Source organism: Brachyhypopomus gauderio, chromosome 20, assembly GCF_052324685.1.
Source record: "Brachyhypopomus gauderio isolate BG-103 chromosome 20, BGAUD_0.2, whole genome shotgun sequence".
NCBI classification, from domain to species: Eukaryota; Metazoa; Chordata; class Actinopteri; order Gymnotiformes; family Hypopomidae; genus Brachyhypopomus; species Brachyhypopomus gauderio.
This window is the reverse complement of record NC_135230.1, coordinates 1525463-1542500: the sequence shown is the minus strand read 5'-3', so window position 1 is coordinate 1542500 and position 17038 is coordinate 1525463. Positions and strand designations below refer to the sequence as shown.

At 40.6% G+C, this 17038-nt stretch overlaps 1 protein-coding gene and 2 long non-coding RNA genes across 3 annotated transcripts in view; all 3 read right to left on the bottom strand.

The window, feature by feature from the left end:
- LOC143484077 (uncharacterized) overlaps positions 1-3334 on the bottom strand; it is a 39614-nt gene extending 36280 nt beyond the window's left edge. Inside the window, exons 1-3 of the mRNA XM_076982573.1 lie at positions 2218-3334; positions 1982-2137; positions 1689-1888 (exon numbers count right to left, since the gene is read on the bottom strand). Of these exons, the coding sequence (XP_076838688.1) occupies positions 1689-1888; positions 1982-2137; positions 2218-3162 (1301 nt within the window). The 5' untranslated portion in view covers positions 3163-3334. The remainder of the gene's footprint in view (positions 1-1688; positions 1889-1981; positions 2138-2217) is intronic.
- Positions 3335-7886: 4552 nt separating this feature from the next.
- Positions 7887-9946, bottom strand: LOC143484051 (uncharacterized). The gene is made up of 4 exons (XR_013122532.1): positions 9817-9946; positions 9265-9398; positions 8397-8530; positions 7887-7913 (listed from the first exon to the last, which is right to left on the bottom strand). It is a non-coding gene; the product is annotated as an uncharacterized LOC143484051 (long non-coding RNA).
- A 1358-nt stretch (positions 9947-11304) lies between these two features.
- LOC143484066 (uncharacterized) lies at positions 11305-13398 on the bottom strand. The gene is made up of 4 exons (XR_013122535.1): positions 13282-13398; positions 12744-12877; positions 11882-12015; positions 11305-11400 (listed from the first exon to the last, which is right to left on the bottom strand). It is a non-coding gene; the product is annotated as an uncharacterized LOC143484066 (long non-coding RNA).
- Positions 13399-17038: the final 3640 nt, after the last annotated feature.

Below are 17038 nucleotides of genomic sequence, written 5' to 3'. Positions count from 1 at the left end.
CTCCACGATCTAACCCCTCACACATCACCCACAATCTGACTCCCCCTCCACCATCTGAAACCACAACCTGGTCACCCCTCCATGATCTAACCCCTCACACATCACCCACAATCGGACTCCCCCTCCACCATCTGAAACCACAACCTGGTCACCCCTCCATGATCTAACCCCTCACACATCATCCACAATCGGACTCCCCCTCCACCATCTGAAACCACAACCTGGTCACCCCTCCATGATCTAACCCCTCACACATCACCCACAATCGGACTCCCCCTCCACCATCTGAAACCACAACCTGGTCACCCCTCCATGATCTAATCCCTCACACATCACCCACAATCTGACTCCCCCTCCACCATCTGACTATACACACTCCAACCACAACCCGGTTACCCCTCCATGATCTAACCCCTCACATGTCACCCACAATCTTACACCTCCTCTAAAATCTGAAACCACAACCTTGTTACCCCTCTACCATCTGAACTTACACACTCCAACCACAACCTGGTTACCCCTCTTCCTCCAACTCCGCAATATCTCAGATTAAGTCCAATTATAAGATTCTCTGTCTTGTGTGCATTTAATAGGAGAAAATTAGCACACAGCCACAAGTTGATTTCACAGATGCACTTGGTGATGGATGGGGGTAGGGAAGGGGTATGTGTTTTGAAGCTAAGATAAAGCTGAGTGTCATCCGCATAGAGGTGAAAGTTCAATCCATGCTGCCGTATCAACTCGCCAAGAGGCAGAATATTAAATTTAAATGGTAAAAAGCAGTGGTCCTAACACCGAGCCCTGGGGAACACCCTGGGTTTCATTTAGTTACCCAAGCGTTGAAACTGACATCCATCTGATAATTAAGAAGTAAACCAATAAATAACGGTACCAGAAAACCCAAGATCACGGAGCCGTGAGAGCAGTATTGCGTGATTGACTGTCTCAAAGGCAGCAGTGAGATGGAGGAGTAAAAGAAGAGAAGCATGGCCATTATCAGAGGAGAGAAGAAGGCCATTTAACACATAAACAAGAGCGGTCTCAGTGCTGTGCTCAGCACGGAAACCAGACTGGAAAATATCAAAGAGATTATTGGAAGACATGTACAGAAGTAGTTGGGAGGCCACCACGCATTTGAGGATCTTTGAGAGAAATGGTAGATTAGATATTGGGCGATAATTATTTAGAACTATCATCCAGATTTTGTTTTTTGATAACCGGAGTGATGGCAGATGTCTTTAAATCTAATGGAACATGGCCAGAGATAAGAGAGAGATTAACAAGATGACGAATAGAGACAATGAAGAAACACCCTGTTTGAGTAGAAATGTAGGAGGACTTATATACTCGGGGTATGCAATGTAAAATGGCAATAAACATGAAGAGAAAATATGTCAGGGGTTGTATGAACTGTAAATAAATTATCCACAATCAACCTCAAAAAAGTATGAATATCTAGAGGTAGGGTTAGTATTATGGGTAGGGTTATTAACCTAGGGTTAGGTTTAGGATTAGGGCTATTCACCCTAGGGTTAGGGTTGTGTGTGTGTTTGTGAGAGTTTATGTATTTGTGCCTCATCTCTCGTAAACATTTTTTCCCTACAATCCATAATTAAGAACATAAATGTAAAATTCTATTATTTCACAACTAAAATCAGAGACAAAAGAAACATCTGAAATTCACTCACATTATAGTATAGCTGGTGCAGGTGATTTTTGAAGTTGCATTAATGAACATTGCAGCAGTGAAACTGGGGAGTAGCGGAACCAGCTTCACAGTAAACCAGTCAGTCCAGTTTGAGATCACAAACTGTGAAAACTGGGGGCTGATGATCTTGAAGGTTTCATTCATCATTAAGTCTCTTACAGGAGGAACGATGTTAGTAACCTGCAGAGAAACAATTTAAAATGACAGTTAATTCCTTGTGGCTTGTGACAGATTTTAGTTAAAATATTCAGACAAGGAAAGAATGTCAGTTACCCCCAAAGATATGAGAGCTGTGAGAAACTCATCCACATTGGTGAAAGCATTGCCTGTCTCGAGTTGATTGAAGACTAGTTTAATCTGAGTTGTGTTGGTCAGTGCTCCAGAACTGACAGTGACTTTAGCGAGTTCGGTGGGGTTCAGTGATGGAATCTGCAAAAAGACAGACAGCTGGTTTAGTTTAAAACACTGGCAGGATCAGAGAAATTCACTCCTGTAGTTTTGATACTTACAGATGTTGCAATGGTACTGAATGTACTGGTGCTGGTATTCACATTTGTGCTGCTGACAGTGGTGGTGTTCACATGAGCAGTAGTAGTGTTAACACCAGTCTGTGGTTTGTTGGTATTCACATTGGTGTGAAGGAGAGTGGTGGTGCTCACATGAGCAGTAGTAGTGTTGACATTGGCAGGGGGGATTGAGGTGGTGTTGTGAACAGCAGTAGTATTTGAAGTAGTGTTGACACCAGTCTGTGGTTTGTTGGTATTCACATTGGTGTGAACGAGTGTGGTGGTGCTCACATGACCAGTAGTAGTGTTGACATTGGCAGGGGGGATTGAGGTGGTGTTGTGAACAGCAGTAGTATTTGAAGTAGTGTTAACACCAGTCTGTGGTTTGTTGGTATTCACATTGGTGTGAACGAGTGTGGTGGTGCTCACATGACCAGTAGTAGTGTTGACATTGGCAGGGGGGATTGAGGTGGTGTTGTGAACAGCAGTAGTATTTGAAGTAGTGTTAACACCAGTCTGTGGTTTGTTGGTATTCACATTGGTGTGAACGAGTGTGGTGGTGCTCACATGACCAGTAGTAGTGTTGACATTGGCAGGGGGGATTGAGGTGGTGTTGTGAACAGCAGTAGTATTTGAAGTAGTGTTGACACCTATCTGTGGTTTGTTGGTATTCACATTGGTGTGAATGAGAGTTGTGGTGCTCACATGACCAGTAGTAGTGTTGACATTGGCAGGGGGGATTGAGGTGGTGTTGTGAACAGCAGTAGTATTTGAAGTAGTGTTGACACCTGTCTCTGTGTTCTTGGTAGTCATGTTGGTGCTGCTGAGACTGGTGGTGTTCACTTGAGCTGTAGTAGTGTTGAGATTACCAGTAGTGTTGACAGGAGTGCTACTGGAACTTGTAGTAGTACTGAATATGGTATCATTTCTTGTTACGTTGACACCCATAGTGACAGTTGTGAGGGTGGTGGTGATCAAGTCGGGCTTTCCACCAGTCAGACCGATGTTCAGGGTGTCCAGCTGAGACTGGAACTGCTGTGCCACCCAGGACTGGACCAGTGTGGTGTTCTCAAACAGCTTTAGGTCTGGTAGATTTACCCCCAGTAGATACCGAACTGTACTGACACTCAATTCCTTATACACAAAAACACACAATTTTTTTCAGTCCAAAACTGTTTCATGTTATCAATACTGAAATTATATTCTATTTTCATGCGTTTCATACCATCACCACTGCATAGTTCAAACTCAAGAACGTGTTGATATCCATGCTGATGTTCTGTGTAGAAAGTTCTTGAATATCTGCAACTGGAGCTCCACCTAACCAAGGGAGATAAAACAATCCATCTGTGATTTCACAGGGAAAGCTGACACAACCACATTAATGTTAAAACCAGCTGTGAGTTCAAGCTGACAAATCCAGCTCTTGGTAAGACTACGACTACAGGAATTCTGACAAGGCAAAAATTGGAGTGGAGCTGGTGGGACAGAGATGGTACGATGTCACATTAGGTTTGGAGAAATCTCTCCCTCAGTCTTTCACTCTCTGTCTGTCTCTCAATATATCTCAATATACACAAACACACAAATCATAGGTATATAAATATTATTATTGGAATTTGTTTTCCTTAAAAAGATTATTCTATAATATAAAAAATTATTATATTCACTATATGTGAATTCATATAGTCGTGTGTGTGTGTGTGTGTGTGTGTGTGTGTGTGTGTTTGTGTGTGTGTTTTACCGAGGAAAGGTACGATGTGCATGTAATATGCGTTGATGTTGCTTCGCATATCGCTGAATGAGATGTTGGCAATGTTGTACAGAACTATTTTCTGATCCATTGAGCATGATAACAAATTCATAGGGTTTGCATTCCTGCAGAGTTAAAAAACAACACAAACAGCCTTGTGGACTTGACGTATACAACATGCAGCAATATCATTTGGAGTGTACAATTAAAAATAACCGAATATACATGATCATGTAGTCAGTCTTGAAGTTCAGAAGAGTGCAGTCCTGGGAACATCTAAGCTACTACATTAGAGTACCTGATAGAGGAACCACGCTAGGAGGAAAAAGACCTCATGGAGTAGGATGAGTGGACAAATTTATCTAGAGATAGACATTTTCTGAATTTCTCTCTTATCTGATCTAAATTCTTATGGAGAGGCAGTGTTCAGCTACTGTGCTGTTTCAAAAGGGAACAAGTTGATAGATATTAGAAGAGCCCTAAAACTAGATGGTATTACATCGAACATAAAATCACTTTTATTTGGTCATGTTTATTTTACAGAAGGGCTGAAGGCTCGGCTTAGTTACACCTGTCAGCAAGAAGAGAATAAACTTAATGTGCAGTGTAACTGGGAGCCAGTACACGTGTCTGACTGGGAGACGTGACATGTAGAGAGTTCTCATAGCTGTATTTTTAGTAGGGGAAGTATAATGACCAAGAGGTGTAGGGATTGCAGAGGAGAAAGGCTGGTACTGAACACTTGCATTTAGAAAATCTAAGCAAGACATTACATTGCTTAGCTGAGCTGGGAAGTATAGTTCTTTTGTTGATATTTGTGTGTGATTGTGATTGTGTGTGTGTGTGTGTGTGATTGTGATTGTGTGTGTGTGTGTGTGTGTGTGTGTGTGTGTGTGTGTGTGTGTGTGTGTGTGTGTGTGTGTGTGTGTGTGTGTGTGTGTATACTCACTTTAGGTTGTCTGCAGTGATGTTGTTAAGTACACTGACGCTCAAAGAACAGAGATTGGAGCCGATTGCATTCAATTCAGCAGATCCCAGAGTTTGACCAGCCACACTTAGATATACCATAATTATTGCATCAACCTACACACACACACACACACACAGGATAAATTGGTCACATATTCTGTTTGTCATAATTTGATCATCTGCAGGAAATACCTCAAATATTGCCCTAACACTAACCCGAAAATACCTGAAGCCAAGTACAGTATTAACACCAATCCTACCCATAAGATCCATGCACTAACACTGTAGAGTAAAATACAAAACCCTAAACCCAGCCCACTACAATAAACACCAGACAGTAGAATGGTAAACTTTACCCTGCCCACTCCAATACTAACTAAAACACCACCCAGTACAATACTAACCCTAACACAGCCAGTACTATACTATCCGCAACACACCCATTATAATACTAGCACTAACACATCCCAGTACAATACTAACCCTAACACACCCAGTACCAGTGTTGGGAACGTTAATTTAAAAAAGCAATTAGTTATAGTTACTCACTACTTGTTCAAAAAAGTAACTGAGTTAGTAACTGAATTACTCTATAATAAAAGTAACTCATTACCAGGGAAATAACTATTTGCATTACAATAAAAAAAGTTATATGCCAATGAATTAAGATTTTTTGAAAAAGCAGTTTTCACAGTCAGTTGAAATGAGTAGATCAGAAAGGTGTTAAACTTTTGATATTTATTGCACATCAACAGACCAGTGCAGGATAAAATCCTTTAAAATCCCAAATCTTTGTCAAAAAAAAAAAAGCAAAAGTAAACAGTTACACTATATAAATTTACATCTATCAAACTAACTTAAAATCTCTCAACCTGAGACAGCTAGTTTGTTCACAACAGAAGTAAACTTAACAATAAAACCTCTATTCTTAAATAAATCAAATACCCAGTCTGGTAGACATTCAGGAACTTCAAGTATTTTCTTAAATAATGTTTATATCGCCACCTTCAGCTTGCTCCTGACTCGCCATTTTTGCCTCTTCTCCGTTTGTGTGTCACTAGTGTGCTTCGGCGCGCGTGTAACAACACTGGCTCTGATTGATGGCTACCATAACGCTGCCTTAGCCAATCGCTTACTGACTTGTTAAGTTGAACAGGTGTTACACCGAGAATTGTGACCTATCGAGATCTGTTACTCCTCACTAGCCTGAGCAGCGGTCCGCTCGGATTACTGTTAGTATATCAATATATAGTAACGCACCGCTTTTAATGACCAGTAACGTCAACGGCGTTGTAACAACAGGAAAAGTAATTAATTATATTATTCCGTTACTGACAAAATGACGCCGTTACCTAACGCCGTTATTTTTAAAGGTGTTATTTGCAACACTGCCCAGTACAATACTAACCTTAACCTCAGCCAGTACAATACTAAGCCTAATGACATGCTCATTACTTTCAATAGACTGAAGCACGTGTTACCTGCTCTGAAGTCCAAGCTCCATTAGTTGGGTTCATTAAAGAGGACAGTGTGTCGATCGTGGTGATGTTCCAAGTGTAGATCTCACTGACGTTGGCCACACGAGACGTGGAGCCCAGTAGCTGAAGCACACTGTCCCCAAGGCCTGAGGGATATGCCTGTAATACACACAGACACACACACACACACACACACAATCAAAAACAAATACGCCTTATAGAGTTTAATACATGCTGCCACCCCAAGCCCTGATGGATACCTGCAAGACACACACACAAGAACAATACAGAAACACATCACTCCCTGTTGAAGTAAGTTTTGAACATGCCTAGATATGACAAAATATACATCCCGTGCAAACAAACATACTATATTGGTAAAGTGTAAATAATAATAAAATACTGATGGAAACACGTGAACACAGACACACACATAGCCACAACCATCAACCCTACACTATCAGAGCAAATAATACTCAAAATAATACTTAGCAAAGCTGACCTGGTTTAATTTGTCCAGAATTATCCTCTCCATGCTGATTTCCACCACTTTCATAGTTATAACTTTCAGATGAATTATTAGTATGTTTAAATTCAGACACAGATCAAACTGGGTGGAACTGTAACCAGCAGGGAATGATGGCTCTGCAATGATTGCTTCTGTGATCTCACCCACAGTGCATCCTGTCAGACACAGAGAGAAGAGATCCATTTCTGTGATATCCTTCATTGACAGAGCTACTATGCATTGCAAGCACTGAATCTAACATTAACCACTATTTGTTTTTGTCAGTAATGAAGACCATGAACTATGTTTTTGCTACATTTGTGAGGACATTTAAAGACTGGAGGACATAATGTAAATCTGTAGTGTTAGTGTGTTTGTGGGGGAATCAAAGTGGTGTTGTGAATAGGACCAGCATTAGTAGTAGCGTTGTCACCTGTCACTGTGTTCTTGGTAGTCATGTTGGTGCTGCTGAGACTGGTGGTGTTCACTTGAGCTGTAGTATTGTTGAGATTACCAGTAGTGTTGACAGGAGTGCTACTGAAACTTGTAGTAGTACTGAATATGGTATCATTTCTTGTTACGTTGACACCCATAGTGACAGTTGTGAGGGTGGTGGTGATCAAGTCGGGCTTTCCACCAGTCAGACCGATGTTCAGGGTGTCCAGCTGAGACTGGAACTGCTGTGCCTCCCAGGACTGGACCAGTGTGGTGTTCTCAAACAGCTTTAGGTCTGGTAGATTTACCCCCAGTAGATACCGAACTGTACTGACACTCAATTCCTTATACACACACACAGAGAGACACACACACACACACACACACACAATTTTGTTCAGTCCAAAACTGTTTCATGTTATCAATACTGAAATTATATTCTATTTTCATGTGTTTCATACCATCACTACGTCAGAGTACAAGCTCAAGAATGTGTTGATATCCATGCTGATGTTCTGTGTAGAAAGTTCTTGAATATCTGCAACTAGAGCTCCTCCTAACCAAGGGAGATAAAACAACAATCCATCTGTGATTTCACAGGGAAAGCTGACACAACCACATTAATGTTAAAACCAGCTGTGAGTTCAAGCTGACAAATCCAGCTCTTGGTAAAACTACGACTACAGGAATTCTGAGAAGGCAAAAGTTGGAGTGTAGCTGGTGGGACAGAGATGGTAGGATGTCACATTAGGTTTGGAGAAATCTCTCCCTCACTCTTACTGTATGCAACCTCTCTCTCTCTCTCTCTCTCTCTCTCACTCTCTGTCTGTCTCTCAATATATCTCAATATACACAATATACACATTCTCCTATATGTAATTTCTTTGTTTCACACCATAATCCTCATTGACGCTTGAGCCTTCAAAAAATCGCATCAATATACCCCACAAACACAGTAATATATGATTGTGTACGTGTGTGTATATATCTATATGTGAATTCATATGTTTGTGTGTGTGTGTGTGTGTGTGTGTTTTACCGAGGAAAGGTGCGATGAGCACGTAATATTCAGTGCTGTTGCTTCGCATATCGCTGAATGAGATTTTGGCAATGTTGTACAGAGTTATTTTCTGATCGATTGTGCATGATGATAAATTCACATGTTTTACATTCCTGCAAAGTTAAAAACAACACAAACAGCCTTGTGAACATGACGTATACAACATGCAGCAACATCATTTGGAGTGTACAATTAAAAATAACCAAATATACATTATCATGCAGTCAGTCTTGAAGTTCAGAAGAGTGCAGTCCTGGGAACATCTAAGCTACTACATTAGAGTACCTGATAGAGGAACCACGCTAGGAGGAAAAAGACCTCATGGAGTAGGATGAGTGGACAAATTTATCTAGAGATAGACAATTTCTGAATTTCTCTCTTATCTGATCTAAATTCTTATGGAGAGGCAGTGTTCAGTTACTGTGCTGTTTCAAAAGGGAATAAGTTGATAGATATTAGAAGAGCCCTAACACTAGATGGCATTACATCTAACATAAAATCACTCTTATTTGGTCAGGTTTATTTTACAGAAGGGCTGAAGGCTCGGTTTAGTTACACCTGTCAGCAAGAAGAGAATAAACTTAATGTGCAGTGTAACTGGGAGCCCGTACACGTGTCTGACTGGGAGACGTGACGTGTAGAGAGTTCTCATAGTTGTATTGTTAGTGGGAGAAGTATAATGACCAAGAGGTGTAGGGATTACAGAGGAGAAAGACTGGTACTGAAAACTGCATTTAGAAAATCTAAGCAAGACATTACATTGCTTAGCTGAGCTGGGAAGTATAGTTCTTGTGTTGATGTTTGTGTGTGATTGTGATTGTGTGTGTGTGTGTGTGTGTGTGCTCACTTTAGGTTGTCTGCAGTGATGCTCTCAAGTACACTGACGCTCAAAGAACAGATATTGGAGCCGATTGCATTCAATTCAGCAGATCCCAGAGTTTGACCAGCCACACTTAGATATACCCAAATTATTGCTTTAATCTACACACACACACACACACACACACACACACACACACACACACACACACACACACACACACACACACACAGGATAAATTGGTCACATATTTTATTTGTCATGACTTGATCATCTGCAGGAAATACCTGAAATATTGCCCTAACACTAATCTAATATACCGGAATCCAAGTACAGTATTAACACCAATCCTACCCCATAAGATCCATGCACTAACACTGTAGAGTAAAATACAAAACCCTAACCCAGCCCACTACAATAGTAACCTAAACACCAAACAGTACAGTACTAAACTTAACCCTGACCACTTCAAAACTAACCTAAACACCACCCAGTACAATACTAACCTTAACCTCACCCGGTACAATACTAAGCCTAATGACATGCCCATTACTTTCAATAGACTGAAGCACGTATTACCTGGTTTGAAGTCCAGGCTCCATCAGCTGGGTTCATTAAAGAGGACAGTGTGTCGATCGTGGTGATGTTCCAAGTGTAGATCTCACTGACGTTGGCCACACGAGACGTGGAGCCCAGTAGCTGAAGCACACTGTCCCCAAGGCCTGAGGGATATGCCTGCAATACACACACACACACACACACACACACACACACACACACACACACACACACACACACACACACACACACACACACACACACACACACACACACACACACACACACACACACACACACACACAATCAAAAACAAATACGCCTTATAGAGTTTAATACATGCTGCCACCCCAAGCCTCGATAGATACCTGCAAGACACACACACAAGAACAACACTGAAACACATCACTCCCTGTTGAAGTAAGTTTTGAACATGCCTAGATATGACAAAACATACATCCTGTGCAAACAAATGTACTATATTGGTAAAGTGTAAATAATAATAAAATACTGTTGGAAACACGTGAACACAGACACACACATAGCCACAACCATCAACCCCACACTATCAGAGCAAATAATACTCAAAATAATACTTAGCAAAGCTGACCTGGTTTAATTTGTCCAGAATTATCCTCTCCATGCTGATATCCACCACTTTCAAAGTTATAACTTTCAGATGAATTATTAGTATGTTTAAATTCAGACACAGATCAAACTGGGTGGAACTGTAACCAGCAGGGAATGATGGCTCTGCAATGATTGCTTCTGTGATCTCACCCACAGTGCATCCTGTCAGACACAGAGAGAAGAGATCCATTTCTGTGATATCCTTCATTGACAGAGCTACTATGCATTGCAAGCACTGAATCTAACATTAACCACTATTTGTTTTTGTCAGTAATGAAGACCATGAACTATGTTTTTGCTACATTTGTGAGGACATTTAAAGACTGGAGGACATAATGTAAATCTGTAGTGTTAGTGTGTTTGTGGGGGAATCAAAGTGGTGTTGTGAATAGGACCAGCATTAGTAGTAGCGTTGTCACCTGTCACTGTGTTCTTGGTAGTCATGTTGGTGCTGCTGAGACTGGTGGTGTTCACTTGAGCTGTAGTATTGTTGAGATTACCAGTAGTGTTGACAGGAGTGCTACTGAAACTTGTAGTAGTACTGAATATGGTATCATTTCTTGTTACGTTGACACCCATAGTGACAGTTGTGAGGGTGGTGGTGATCAAGTCGGGCTTTCCACCAGTCAGACCGATGTTCAGGGTGTCCAGCTGAGACTGGAACTGCTGTGTCACCCAGGACTGGACCAGTGTGGTGTTCTCAAACAGCTTTAGGTCTGGTAGATTTACCCCCAGTAGATACCGAACTGTACTGACACTCAATTCCTTATACACACACACAGAGAGACACACACACACACACACACACAATTTTGTTCAGTCCAAAACTGTTTCATGTTATCAATACTGAAATTATATTCTATTTTCATGTGTTTCATACCATCACTACGTCAGAGTACAAGCTCAAGAATGTGTTGATATCCATGCTGATGTTCTGTGTAGAAAGTTCTTGAATATCTGCAACTAGAGCTCCTCCTAACCAAGGGAGATAAAACAACAATCCATCTGTGATTTCACAGGGAAAGCTGACACAACCACATTAATGTTAAAACCAGCTGTGAGTTCAAGCTGACAAATCCAGCTCTTGGTAAAACTACGACTACAGGAATTCTGAGAAGGCAAAAGTTGGAGTGTAGCTGGTGGGACAGAGATGGTAGGATGTCACATTAGGTTTGGAGAAATCTCTCCCTCACTCTTACTGTATGCAACCTCTCTCTCTCTCTCTCTCTCTCTCACTCTCTGTCTGTCTCTCAATATATCTCAATATACACAATATACACATTCTCCTATATGTAATTTCTTTGTTTCACACCATAATCCTCATTGACGCTTGAGCCTTCAAAAAATCGCATCAATATACCCCACAAACACAGTAATATATGATGGTGTACATGTGTGTGTATATATCTATATGTGAATTCATATGTTTGTGTGTGTGTGTGTGTGTGTGTTTTACCGAGGAAAGGTGCGATGAGCACGTAATATTCAGTGCTGTTGCTTCGCATATCGCTGAATGAGATTTTGGCAATGTTGTACAGAGTTATTTTCTGATCGATTGTGCATGATGATAAATTCACATGTTTTACATTCCTGCAAAGTTAAAAACAACACAAACAGCCTTGTGAACATGACGTATACAACATGCAGCAACATCATTTGGAGTGTACAATTAAAAATAACCAAATATACATTATCATGCAGTCAGTCTTGAAGTTCAGAAGAGTGCAGTCCTGGGAACATCTAAGCTACTACATTAGAGTACCTGATAGAGGAACCACGCTAGGAGGAAAAAGACCTCATGGAGTAGGATGAGTGGACAAATTTATCTAGAGATAGACAATTTCTGAATTTCTCTCTTATCTGATCTAAATTCTTATGGAGAAGCAGTGTTCAGTTACTGTGCTGTTTCAAAAGGGAATAAGTTGATAGATATTAGAAGAGCCCTAACACTAGATGGCATTACATCTAACATAAAATCACTCTTATTTGGTCAGGTTTATTTTACAGAAGGGCTGAAGGCTCGGTTTAGTTACACCTGTCAGCAAGAAGAGAATAAACTTAATGTGCAGTGTAACTGGGAGCCAGTACACGTGTCTGACTGGGAGACGTGACGTGTAGAGAGTTCTCATAGTTGTATTGTTAGTGGGAGAAGTATAATGACCAAGAGGTGTAGGGATTACAGAGGAGAAAGACTGGTACTGAAAACTGCATTTAGAAAATCTAAGCAAGACATTACATTGCTTAGCTGAGCTGGGAAGTATAGTTCTTGTGTTGATGTTTGTGTGTGATTGTGATTGTGTGTGTGTGTGTGTGCTCACTTTAGGTTGTCTGCAGTGATGCTCTCAAGTACACTGACGCTCAAAGAACAGATATTGGAGCCGATTGCATTCAATTCAGCAGATCCCAGAGTTTGACCAGCCACACTTAGATATACCCAAATTATTGCTTTAATCTACACACACACACACACACACACACACACACACACACACACACACACACACACACAGGATAAATTGGTCACATATTTTATTTGTCATGACTTGATCATCTGCAGGAAATACCTGAAATATTGCCCTAACACTAATCTAATATACCGGAATCCAAGTACAGTATTAACACCAATCCTACCCCATAAGATCCATGCACTAACACTGTAAAGTAAAATACAAAACCCTAACCCAGCCCACTACAATAGTAACCTAAACACCAAACAGTACAGTACTAAACTTAACCCTGACCACTTCAAAACTAACCTAAACACCACCCAGTACAATACTAACCTTAACCTCACCCGGTACAATACTAAGCCTAATGACATGCCCATTACTTTCAATAGACTGAAGCACGTATTACCTGGTTTGAAGTCCAGGCTCCATCAGCTGGGTTCATTAAAGAGGACAGTGTGTCGATCGTGGTGATGTTCCAAGTGAGGATTTCACTGTAGCTGGCCACACGAGACGTGGAGCCCAGTAGCTGAAGCACACTGTCCCCAAGGCCTGAGGGATATGCCTGCAATACACACACACACACACACACACACACACACACACACACACACACACACACACAATCAAAAACAAATACGCCTTATAGAGTTTAATACATGCTGCCACCCCAAGCCTCGATAGATACCTGCAAGACACACACACAAGAACAACACTGAAACACATCACTCCCTGTTGAAGTAAGTTTTGAACATGCCTAGATATGACAAAACATACATCCTGTGCAAACAAATGTACTATATTGGTAAAGTGTAAATAATAATAAAATACTGTTGGAAACACGTGAACACAGACACACACATAGCCACAACCATCAACCCCACACTATCAGAGCAAATAATACTCAAAATAATACTTAGCAAAGCTGACCTGGTTTAATTTGTCCAGAATTATCCTCTCCATGCTGATATCCACCACTTTCAAAGTTATAACTTTCAGATGAATTATTAGTATGTTTAAATTAAGACACAGATCAAACTGGGTGGAATTGTAACCAGCAGGGAATGATGGCTCTGCAATGATTGCTTCTGTGATCTCACCCACAGTGCATCCTGTCAGACACAGAGAGAAGAGATCCATTTCTGTGATATCCTTCATTGACAGAGCTATTATGCATTGCAAGCACTGAATCTAACATTAACCACTATTTGTTTTTGTCAGTAATGAAGACCATGAACTATGTTTTTGCTACATTTGTGAGGACATTTAAAGACTGGAGGACATAATGTAAATCTGTAGTGTTAGTGTGTTTGTGGGGGAATCAAAGTGGTGTTGTGAATAGGACCAGCATTAGTAGTAGCGTTGTCACCTGTCACTGTGTTCTTGGTAGTCATGTTGGTGCTGCTGAGACTGGTGGTGTTCACTTGAGCTGTAGTAGTGTTGACATTGGCAGGGGGGATAGAAGTGGTGTTTTGAATAGCTGTAGCATTTGTAGTAGCGTTGACACCAGTCTCTGTGTTCTTGGTAGTCGTGTTGGTGCTGCTGAGACTGGTGGTGTTCACTTGAGCTGTAGTATTGTTGAGATTACCCGTAGTGTTGACAGGAGTGCTACTGAAACTTGTAGTAGTACTGAATATGGTATCATTTCTTGTTACGTTGACACCCATAGTGACAGTTGTGAGGGTGGTGGTGATCAAGTCGGGCTTTCCACCAGTCAGACCGATGTTCAGGGTGTCCAGCTGAGACTGGAACTGCTGTGCCACCCAGGACTGGACCAGTGTGGTGTTCTCAAACAGCTTTAGGTCTGGTAGATTTACCCCCAGTAGATCACGAACTGTACTGACACTCAATTCCTTATACACAAAAACACAATTTTTTTCAGTCCAAAACTGTTTCATGTTATCAATACTGAAATTATATTCTATTTTCATGTGTTTCATACCATCACCACGTCAGAGTACAAGCTCAACAACATGCTGATATCCATGTTGATGTTCTGTGTAGAAAGTTCTTGAATATCTGCAACTGGAGCTCCACCTAACCAAGGGAGATAAAACAACAATCCATCTGTGATTTCACAGGGAAAGCTGACACAACCACATTAATGTTAAAACCAGCTGTGAGTTCAAGCTGACAAATCCAGTTCTTGGTAAAACTACAACTACAGGAATTCTGAGAAGGCAAAAGTTGGAGTGGAGCTGGTGGGACAGAGATGGTAGGATGTCACATTATGTTTGGAGAAATCTCTCCCTCACTCTTTCACTCTCTGTCTGTCTCTCAATATATCTCAATATACACAAACACACAAATCATAGGTATATAAATATTATTATTGGATTTTTTTTCCTTAAAAAGATTATTCTATAATATTTACAAAATATTATATTCACTATATGTGAATTCATATATTTGTGTGTGTGTGTGTGTTTTACCGAGGAAAGGTGCGATGAGTATGTAATATTCGTTGATGTTGCTTCGCATATCGCTGAACGAGATGTTGGCGATGTTGTACAGAACTATTTTCTGATCCATTGAGCATGATAACAAATTCATAGGTTTTGCATTCCTGCAGAGTTAAAAACAACACAAACAGCCTTGTGGACATGACGTATACAACATGCAGCAACATAATTTGGAGTGTACAATTAAAAATAACTGAATATACATGATCATGCAGTCAGTCTTGAAGTTCAGAAGAGTGCAGTCCTGGGAACATCTAAGCTACTACATTAGAGTACCTGATAGAGGAACCACGCTAGGACAAAAAAGACCTCATGAAGTAGGATGAGTGAACAAATGTATCTAGAGATAGACATTTTCTGAATTTCTCTCTTATCTGATCTAAATTCTTATGGAGAGGCAGTGTTCAGCTACTGTGCTGTTTCAAAAGGGAACAAGTTGATAGATATTAGAAGAGCCCTAACACTAGATGGTATTACATCTAACATAAAATCACTCTAATTTGGTCAGGTTTATTTTACAGAAGGGCTGAAGGCTCGGCTTAGTTACACCTGTCAGCAAGAAGAGAATAAATTTAATGTGCAGTGTAACCGGGAGCCAGTACACGTGTCTGACTGGGAGACGTGACATGTAGAGAGATGTAATATATGTATTGTTAGTGGGAGAAGTTTAATGACCAAGAGGTGTAGGGATTGCAGAGGAGAAAGGCTGGTACTGAAAACTTCCATTTAGAAAATCTAAGCAAGACATTACATTGCTTAGCTGAGCTGGGAAGTATAGTTCTTGTGTTGATATTTATTTGTGTATGTGTGACTGCAAGTGTGTGTGTGCATGTGATTGTGTTTGTGTGTGATTGTGTTTTTGTTTGTGTGTGTGTGTGTGTGTGTGTGTGTGTGTGTGTGTGTGTGTGTGTGCATGCGTGCGTGTGTGTGTGTGTGTGTGTGTGTGTGTGTACTCACTTCAGGTTGTCTGCAGTGATGTTGTTAAGTACACTGACGCTCAAAGAACAGAGATTGAAGCCGACTGCATTCAATTCAGCAGATCCCAGAGTTTGACCAGCCACACTTAGATATACCATAATTATTGCATCAACCTAAACACACACACACACACAAAGACACACATCACACACACAGGTTAAATATTCTGTTTGTCAGTTGTCTGATAATTTAATTATCTGCAGGAAATATTTGAAATATTGAACTAACACTAACCCTAAAGTACCCGAAGCCAAGTACAGTATTAACACCAATCCTACCCATAAGATCCATGCACTAACACTGTAGAGTAAAATACAAAACCCTAACCCAGCCCACTACAATAAACATCAGACAGTAGAATGGTAAACTTTACCCTGCCCACTCCAATACTAACTAAAACACCACCCAGTACAATACTAACCCTAACACAGCCAGTACTATACTATCCGCAACACACCCATTATAATACTAACACTAACACATCCCAGTACAATACTAACCCTAACACACCCAGTACCAGTGTTGGGAACGTTAATTTAAAAAAGCAATTAGTTATAGTTACTCACTACTTGTTCAAAAAAGTAACTGAGTTAGTAACTGAATTACTCTATAATAAAAGTAACTCATTACCAGGGAAATAACTATTTGCATTACAATAAAAAAAGTTATATGCCAATGAATTAAGATTTTTTGAAAAAGCAGTTTTCACAGTCAGTTGAAATGAGT